Source organism: Haemorhous mexicanus, chromosome 16, assembly GCF_027477595.1.
Source record: "Haemorhous mexicanus isolate bHaeMex1 chromosome 16, bHaeMex1.pri, whole genome shotgun sequence".
NCBI lineage: Eukaryota > Metazoa > Chordata > Aves > Passeriformes > Fringillidae > Haemorhous > Haemorhous mexicanus.
The window spans coordinates 14,391,563-14,401,585 of NC_082356.1; the positions used below are offsets into that span (position 1 = coordinate 14,391,563).

The 10,023-nt window shown below is 51.2% G+C and overlaps 1 protein-coding gene across 1 annotated transcript; it reads left to right on the plus strand.

Annotated features, from left to right (window-relative positions):
• Positions 1–7,668: 7,668 nt before the first annotated feature.
• Positions 7,669–8,538, plus strand: LOC132334991 (olfactory receptor 14C36-like; the record flags this gene model as incomplete). Its single annotated transcript, XM_059861112.1, has 1 exon — positions 7,669–8,538. A coding segment is annotated over one exon (870 nt), but the record flags the coding sequence as incomplete, so codon positions are not given.
• Between the last annotated feature and the right edge of the window lie 1,485 nt (positions 8,539–10,023).

The window sequence follows — 10,023 nt, forward strand, 5'->3', positions numbered from 1 at the left end:
ACCCCTGGCCCCACTGGGGCATTCCGAGCATCCCAAGGTGTCTCGGGACATCGATCTCATCCAGCTTCTGACAGTGACCACGGTGACACTATGGAACCTCATGGAACCAAGGGGTCATTGTGACACTGTGGTGCCTCATGGAATCAAGGAGACCATTGTGAAACTCAGGGGTTCCAAGGAACCAAGGGGCATGGTGACCTTGTGGAATCCAGAGTGTCACAGAGGAGCCATTGTGACACAGCGAGGGCGCATGGAGCCGAGGGGCCATGGTGACACATCAGGGCTTTGTGGAACCACAAAGCCATTGTGACACTGCAAGGCCTCATGGAAGCACGGGGCCATTGTGACACTGCAGAAGCAAGGGGAACTTTGTGACACTCCAGGGCCTCATGGAACCATGGGGACCATTGTGACACTGTGGGGGTCCCACAAAACCAAGGGAACATGGAACAGGTCAGGCTGGATCTCCTGGGGACAACCTGAAAGGTCCAGCTGACCTTGGCATGTTGAGGGCTGCTTCCTGTCTGCCCTTGCAGAAACCCAGGGCACCAGGAATATTTGTCTGCTCTGGGGTGCCCTGACCCCCAGGGGAGCACTGGCTTTGACCCTCATTCATGGAGAAAGTTTCCTAGACTTCAAGACAGACTAGTATCCACTAAAGTGTGAAATAGATTATAGAGAGTAGTGTAGGTGTATCACTTGGTGAGAAATTTACATTTTGGGATTTTTAGTATGTTGTGGAAGGAAGCAAGATGGAGGGCACAGGGTGTTGTCCTGGGTTTTTTTGCATGCTTTTTCTTCCTTCTCCTTCATGGGTTTGGGTGGCATTTTGTAATTGGGCAGAAAAGTCTGCATTACAGGTTATTTGGGATGAGTTATTGGGTTAAAAGGGAAAATAATCTCGCTGTCAGTTCTTAATTGGATACTTTAGTCTAAAAAGACCTTGCAACAAGAGATTGCTAGCCATTTTGTGCTTCTAATGTAAAGCTGCTGAACTCACAGTAAGGACTGTTTTGCTGATAACTAATAAACACTTGCGTCTGAACATGAACTACTGTCTCAAGTGCCTTCAGTCCAGACCCAGAAAAACTGACAACCCGTACCCTGGCAACTGGGACCCCTAGATGCCCAGAAGCACTGGGGCTCTGGGCTTTCCTTCCTATGAGAGAGAACTGTCCTTCTCCAGGGGCCCATGGCCGGAACTGACATTCCTACTGCAAAACTCTGTACATCCAAGGATTGCTCCTGAATGAAAGCCACCAGGACAGACAAGTCTGGCTGCCCTTGGCCTCTTGGGGGCTGCCTCTCAACTGTTTTCCCAACACTGGGGCTTGGCGCTTTCCTTCCAATGGAAAACAACCGTTTTCTTATCCATACAGAAATGGCCAAAAATGGGATTCCTCTTCCCAAATTCCCTATATCCAAGGGCCGCTTTCAGAAAAAAGCGACCAGGACAGAGAGGTCTGGCTGGCCTAGCCCTCTGATGGCTGCCTTTCATCTGCCCCTCAAATACCAGTGTTCCATACTTGCCTTTCTACAGAAAAAAAACATCCTTCACCTCTGGGTGTCCATGTCTGAAACTGGGATTCCACCTCTAAAATTCTGTAGATCCAAGGGTTGCTCCAGGCAAAATCAGCCAGTGCTGTCAAAATTGGCTGGCCTTGGCCTCTGGTGACTGCCCCTGCAACACTGGGGCTGGGTTCTTTCCTTCCCATAGAGATCCCAGGGACACTGTGGGAACCTCATGAACCAAGGGGATCATTGCGGCACCACTGGAGCCCATGGAACCAAGGGGATCATTGTGGCACCACTGGAGCCCATGGAACCAAGGGGATCATTGTGGCACCACTGGAGCCCATGGAACCACGGGGATCATTGCGGCACCACTGGAGCCCATGGAACCAAGGGGATCATTGTGGCACCACTGGAGCCCATGGAACCAAGGGGCCATGGTGACACAGCAGGGCTTCATGGAACCCAGAGACCATTATGACTCTGTGGGGCCTGATGAAACCGTGGAGAGCATTGTGACCCTTCAGGGCCTGGTGTCATCAAGGGGGCATTATGGCACCTCAGGGCCTCATGGAAGCAAAGGACCATTGGGACACTGTGGGGCCCCATGGAACCCAGGGAACATGGAACAGGTCTGGCTGGCTTGGCCTCCCAGGGGCCACCTGACAGGTCTGGCTGATGTTGGGATGTCAAGGGCTGCCTCTCATCAGCTCCTGGAGCACTGGGGCTCCGTGCTTTCTTTGCTGTGGAAAAGAGCCATCTGTCTTTTCAGATGCCTATTGCCAAAATTGTTACTCTCCCTAAAAAATTACCTGTATGCAAGGGTATCTCTCAGAACAAAACCTGCCAGCTCTGGCTGGCCTTGGCCTCTGGTGGTCACCTCTCATCTGCCCCTGAAACACTGGGGCTGTCTTCCTTCATTCTTATGGAAAAGAACCAGATTTCAAGGGACCACAGACAAAATTAGAATTTGGCCATCCAAATCCCGTATATTGGATTGCTCCTAGACAAAAGTAGCCAGGACAGGCAAATCAGGCTGGCCCTGTCCTCTGTTGATTTTCTTAGACTCTGAGCTGAATGTTTTCAATGGAAAACACCTTGGAGAGGGCTCAGAGATCTCCTAAGGAGGGATTTTGAGGCCTCAGGCACATGACCACTACATATGGACAAAGGAGCTTTGTGCTCTGTGCTGTTGTGGTGGTTTTGCATCACAGAAGTGATGTCCTAAGAGAAGCTGCTAGCAGTTTCCTCTATGTCTGACAAAATAAAATCAGTAATTAGCTTTGGGAATTGACAATCTTTTAAACCACTAAGGGAACTGTAAATGCCTCTGTGAAGACACATGTTAAAGATGAGAAAGCCTGGAAGGGTCTCTTTCCCTTCTGGCTGTCAAAGAGGTAACATGGCTGACCCAACCTTCAGACAGCACGGGCCTTGTGGCTCCTTCGGTGGGGCCAGGCCCCTTCCCAGGGACCCCGCCAGGCCTCATCGGCTGCCAGGCAGGAGGAAGAGAAGCCATCGGCCCCCGGCCGTGCTGCTGCTGTGTTCTGGCCTGGCTGCTGAGATCCTGGCCCTGCCCCAGCGCGGCCCATCCTGACACAGCCCCAGCGCAGCCGCTGCAGAAACCTCCATCGTAAAACAGCTCTGGCCCAAGGACCGAGCCCGGCCGGGTCACAGAAACCTCTGCAGGCCCTGGGTGAGATATTAACTCTTTCAGTGCTTCCATCTTCCCTCGAGTGAAAGAAAAGGACAAAGTGCAGGGATTGTATTTGTGTTCTCCCCATGCGAAGGAAGGAATAATGAATCTGACTCCATGTTTTTAGAAGGCTAACTTATTATTTTATGGTACTATAATACATTAAAGATTACTAAATGAAAGAATATAAAAAGGATACCTACAGAAGGCTAAAAAGATACTAATGAAAATTCATGACTGTTTCCAGAGTCCCAACAGAGCTTGGCCCCAATGTGTCATTGAGTCCAAAAAACTCACAGCAGAAACCAATGAAACAACCACCTGTTGGTAAACAATCTCCAAACACATTGCAAAGGAGTAAAACACAGGAGAAGAAAATGAGATAATTATTGTTTTCTTTTTTCTCTGAGGCTTCTCAGCCTCCCAGGAGAAAAATCCTGGGCAAAGGAATTTTTCCAGAAAATGTAAATGCTACATGCAGGCACATAGAGGAGCAACATGAAGACACCGAGGTCAGGGAGGGGAAGTTGAGTCCCAGATGGAAGGGATGAGGAAATGCCTTGATATTGGGGCTGAAATCCTCCTGTAAAGCTATGGAGAAGCATGTAATTGATACATCAGACTCTCTTTTTCCCTATAAAGCCTTGAAAAGTATGCGGGAGATGACTTGTTCAGCAAAGGCCTCCATGCTAAAGGAAGCAAATGTTGAAGCAACTGTGATCCCATGAGAAGTTTGAACAGAGAAAAAAAAAGGGTGATGAGACCTTGTGCCCTCATGGAGAGAAGAAGATCTCTCTTCCCAGAGATAGATGATTTCAGAATTAGATGAAGAGAACCTTTGCTCTTAAACCGCTCATCTTTAAAGTAATACCCCATAAGTTAGCATGGCCCAAAACCACAGCTGTGGGAAAGGCTGTGAAAAAATGGGAGGGACTTCAAGATTGCAGGTTTTTGGGGTAGCTGCTATTCGTGGAAATTGAGAGAAACGAGAGAACTGTTTACTTATGGAGAAGTCTCCATAGTATGAAAGAGAGACTCCTCTCCCAAAGTAAACTGAACAAAGGCTATTCTACAGGTGATAAACTGACTGAAAATTCTAGGTTTTTCTCTTTATATTGCCAGTAAGAAAGAAAAGGTTGTGGGGAGAGAAGTGTTCTGAAAGTTTTGTTCATATTTAGTAATAAATAATAGGAGTAATATTTATTACTAATTATTATATAATAATAAATATTACTCCTATTATTTATTACTAATTATGAACTTTCCTTTATACCCTTTTAAAGTTTGGAGCCTACGTTGCCTTTCTCCTAATCCTGTCTCACCGAAGGAAATGAGTAAGGATATTCTAGTGAGTGCACTGGTAATTAGCCAACACTGAACCCACCACAATAACTGATGTGTTGGCCAAGAAATCTCAAACTGGCGAAGCAAAACCACTACAGTTCCTGATGAACTGCACAAGAACAGACAGAAATCACGGCACAGCCATGGTTTGTCAGGACTTGTTTGATCCTAATGAGCTCTGTGGTGCATTTGGAGCTGAGCCCTGGAACCTTGGGCCTTAGAGGAGATTGCACAAACCTTTCAGGAAGTCAAAGTCAGATGAAACTTCTGAAGTGTCTCAAGGCATGAATGGGTCCCACTGAGGTCCATCTCCAACACAGGCTCCTCATGGACTCCTTGGAGGCCAGAATGGCACAAAAACCTCTCGGAGACTCAATGTAGAAAGGAAAATCCAAAGTATCTTAAAAACCTTGAGTATCTCAAAGCATTAAGGAGCCCCACTGAGTGTCAGTACAAGGGACTGACACTCAGTGTCAGATCTCAAGGGACTCGTTATATCAGATAACTGGGGCCATGATTGCACAAACCTCTCCCAGAGTCTGTATCAAAAGGGAAACACCAACTGCCTTAAAATTACTAAAGTACCTTGAAGCATTAATGAGCCCCACTGAGTGTTGTTACTGACAAAGCCTCTCCAGGGACTAATTACAGCAGATAATTGGAGACCATGATTGCACAAACCTCTCAGAGACTCCAAGGAAAAAGCCAAACCCAAAGTCCTTTGAAAACCCTGCAGTCCCTGGGAGCATGAAGGAGCCCCCAGGGCCATTGCTGAGCAAGGCTCCCCAGGGACTCCTTCCAGCAGATCCTTGAGGCCACTGGGATGTGGGCTAGGGGGGGATGCTGAGGGCAGGACAAGGGGCTGACAGTGCCCAGCCTGGCAGGGGCTGTGCCAGGAGGCCCCAGTGCCTCAGGACAAGGTGTCTCCTCCCAGCCCTTGGTGTCATAGACCATGCTGTGCCCCAGGGCACCAAGACTTGGCTTCTCTTTGTCCCCCCCTTTCATCAGTGCCTCCAGTTCTCTGCTCTGCCTGGGGCCTGGGGACACTTTCTCAGTTGTGTCTCTCAGTGGGACCCATTAAAAGTGAAAAAAACTTTGGAGTTGGATTCTGACTTGGAGTTCTGGAGAGGTTTCTTCAGCTCCCTCTCAGGGACTGATGTTCAGGGCCTGAGCACAAAGCCCCAGAGGGTCATTAAAGTCTTTGTGCTGTGTCTGTGCTGCTGAGCTGGGCTGGGCTCCTGGCACAGAGGCAGCTCCTGCTAACCAAGAAGAGCTTCAAAAGCACATTTCTCTTGATGAGGAGCTTTTCTCCCAGCCCAGCAGGGCTGGGGCACTGCCTGCAGCCACCCTGGGCACAGCACAGAGGCACAGAGAGCTTCAATCAGTCAGGGCTGGGAAGGTGCTGAGAAGTGCCTGGGGCAGAATCCCTGCCAGCCCTTGGCACAGGAACCTCTGGCTGCAGGACAATGCAGCTGCAGCTCCTGGAGCCATCTCCTAAAGCTAGAACATCCCAATGCCTGCAGACTCTGTGAGTACAACTCTGGGTATTTCTGGTGCAGGGGATGTGAAATGCTCATGAAGCTCTGACATGCTGAGGGGTTCTGGTCAGTCATAGAATATTACTAAGAGAAGGATTTTGATAAAAAAGAGGAAATTTTGTAAGGCTTTATATTCAGTGGCGTAATATTAGGGAATTGCAGGGAGAGGGGATAAATATTAAAGGTTCATTAGGAAGTAATAATGATGAATTTTGACAACAGCCTGAGAGATCTGAACTGTTACTTTTAGTGATCCATAGGTTCACAGGAGATCCCTAATGTATTTTCAGCCACTCTGCCCATGGACAGCACCAGCATCACCTTTGCTGGAGCCATCAGGCTCAGTCTGAGCTGTCCTTTCTCCAAGCTGCAAACAGAACCTGCCCCCAGCCAGTGCCCTGCAAACAGGCAGGGTTCTGTAGGGCCAAGGAGTGTGCACAGAGATTTGGGGTCTGTGAGTGCTGGCACAGAGAGATCAGGCACAGGGAAACACCTGCAGGAGGAAAATCTCCAGGAAGCAGAGAGAAGATCAGGCAATGGGAGAAAACAAAAACCCAGAAATGCTGTGGCAAGGAGAATTTAGAGATCTCCACAGGATCCCCTCCAGTGCAGCCCCTCACTCTGAACAAGCCCCCTCCCTCCTGTGCCCCCAGCCAAGCCTCTGCCCTCAGGGCTGGGGCTCCAAGGCGTGCAGCCCCTCCTGTGCAGGCAGAGCTGCAGCAGAGCCGTGGGGCAGCTCTGCAGCCCCGGGCCCAGTTCCCTCTGCAGGGCACTGGGCTGGGAGCAGCTGCCCAGCCCTGGGGGCTCTGGCAGGGGGCACAGCTGGCTCAGGGTGATGCTGTCCCCAGTGCCGGCTCTGGGCAATGCTGCCAGTGCAGCCAGGGAAGGAGCTGCATCTCCCTCAATCCAATGCCATCATAAGGGCACTTGGATGTCTCCCTGAGATTTCAGTCCAAGCTGGGAGCTTCAATCCACGGTGCAAACCTTTCCTAGAGCATCTCTGAGTTATAAGATTGATGGGGAAAGGCAGAGGTGTTGTGACACTGAAAATGCTGCTGGTTTGGTGAAATGAGCAAACGGAGTCCTTGGCTAAAGAAGTGGAGCTGGGCTGTGTTAGATCCATCTGCTCTCAGCAGTACCTGGGGTTTATTTAGGGGAAGCATGGGAAAGTGATCACCAACCACCTGAGAAATTTTAAAGTCCAGAGAAACTCAGAACAGGTCAGAATGACAGACCATCTCCCCTCTGCCTCCACTCATCACTTTGCCTCACAGAACTTGTTCTGTTCTCCCTGAGTGCAGAAGAAATGCTAAGGGTTACTGATGTCCAAGAATACCAGAAAAGATATGGGAGAGCTTATAAAGAACTCCCCAGACCTTGAAAATGCTAAAGATCATGTTTTTGTGTTCCAGGGGAGAGTATATGGGAAATGGCTTTGATTTTGGTTACAGGTATCTCCTCTAACACTTCAATGTCCTTTTTCTATGAACAGACCCCCATGTGCAGCTAGAGTAAATGTCCAACAGCAGCTCCACCAGCCACTTCCTCCTGCTGGCATTGGCAGACACGCGGCAGCTGCAGCTCCTGCACTTCTGCCTCTTGCTGGCCATCTCCCTGGCTGCCCTCCTGGGCAACGGCCTCATCATCAGCGCCGTAGCCTGCGGCCACCACCTGCACACGCCCATGTTCTTCTTCCTGCTCAACCTGGCCCTCACTGACCTGGGCTCCATCTGCACCACTGTCCCCAAAGCCATGCACAATTCCCTCTGGGACACCAGGACCATCTCCTACACAGGATGTGCTGCACAGCTCTTTTTTTGTGTGTTCTTCCTCTCAGCAGAGTTTTATTTGCTGACCATCATGTGCTACGACCGCTACGTGTCCATCTGCAAACCCCTGCACTACGGGGCCCTCCTGGGCAGCAGAGCTTGTGCCCACATGGCAGCAGCTGCCTGGGCCAGTGGCTTTCTCAATGCTCTCATGCACACAGCCAATACATTTTCCCTGCCCCTGTGCCATGGCAATGCCCTGGGCCAGTTCTTCTGTGAAATCCCTCAGATCCTCAAGCTCTCCTGCTCACACTCAAACTTCAAGAAACTTTGGATTCTTGCTCTTAGTTCCGGTTTAGGACTTGGTTGTTTTGTGTTCATTGTTTTCTCCTATGTGCAGATCTTCAGGTCTGTGCTGAGGATCCCCTCTGAGCAGGGCCGGCACAAAGCCTTTTCCACCTGCCTCCCTCACCTGGCTGTGCTCTCCCTGTTCCTCAGCACTGTCATATTTACTCACCTGAAACCCCTCTCCATGTCCTCCCCATCCCTGGATCTGGCCCTGTCAGTTCTGTACTCGGTGGTGCCTCCAGCCCTGAATCCCCTCATCTACAGCCTGAGGAACCAGGAGGTCAAGGCTGCAGTGTGGAGACTGATGACTGGATGCTTTCAGGAACACTAAACTGCTTGCCAATTTCTGCCAATCACTTGTAATAAAAGTCATTTGATACTTCTTCTTGGTTTCATTTTGGAGACTTTTTTTCTTTGTTTTAGTTTTTCACATTGTCCATAATGAAAAGTCATTTCTGTGCCATTTCTCATTTTGATTCTCTCCAACTTCCCTGTGGCCACAGCCTCTATCAATGAGGGGCTGAACAGTTGGTGGCTTTAAAGGAACTAAAGGATGTCCCAGCAAAGTTTTCTGCAGAGATTCCCTTTTGTTGCCTTCTCTGGAGCTGCAGCAGCAATGTCTGTGTGCAGAGCTGGGGGCAGGTCAGTGCTGGCCCAGCAGCTGTGCCCAGCAGCAGCAGCACTTGGTGTTGCCAGTGCTGCTCCCGTGGCCCTGCCCCGCTGCCCTGGTGGCCCTGGTGTTGCTGTAGGGCCTGAGTGCTCTCAGGGCCAGGCACAGCCCTGGGGGTGGCAGTGCCAGGGCTGCAGCAGGGACAGGCAATGGGCACTGCTGGGGCAGCGCTGACGCCTCAGGCCAGGCCCTGGGGGCTCCAGGCTCCTTGCCCAGGCTCTCTCAAGAACACAGCCAGGCCAATGCTGAGCACAGAAAACCCCCGTGAGCAGCCCCAGGGTGGCCATGGGCAGGCTGGGGGCAAACAGCATGGCTGGGGCTCTGCAAGGGCCATGGGGGAGATGGGAAGGAGCAGCAGAGCAGGGGCTGATCCATCCCCAGTGCGCTGGACAGCCCAGGGCAGTGTCCCAGAGTGTCCTCATGGAGCTGCCAACAACATCCCCCCTCTGCAGCCCTGGCCTCTCCCCCAGCTCACACAGGTGCCCCATCCTTGCAGGCACAGACACAGCAGCACTGGCTCAGGAGCCCCTGTTTGCATTGCACAGAGCAGGGGAAGCACCCCCATGGTGTTGGTGTGGGGACATCAACCTGAGGGAGCACAAATGCCATCAGCCCCTGGGGCCAGCAAGGGCTGGGGGACACCAGGAAAACCACTCATCTTTGTCCTGGCCTCTGCAGTCATCCAGAAAGTTTGTTCCCATCAGCTGGGAGTTTCCTGTCCCACTGCAGATGCTGTTGCTCAGAGCCAGGGCTGCCTGGCAGCCGCTCCCAAATTGTTCTGAGCATTTCCTCTGCTTCACCTTTGCTTTCTTTATTCTTCCTGCTGCACATTTCTTCCTGTTGCCCACCTCTGTTCCCTCCCCTGCAAACAGGCCATCCCTGATTGCCCTTCCCTCTCTGGCCCCACTCCCCATTGCAGTTTCTGACTTGGCACCATGGGAACGTCCCTTGGGCAGCAGGATCATCCTACAAGTGCTGCAGGAATTGTCTGCAGGCTCCTGCAGTGCCTCCTGCTGCTCCCTTGCCAGAGGCATCACAGGCCAGGGGGGCACATCTGGGCTGCTGTGTCTGGCTCTGGGGCTCCCTGTTCTGGGCAATGAGGAGGAGCTGCAGAGGCTCTGCAGGACTGACAGGATGGGCTTTGAG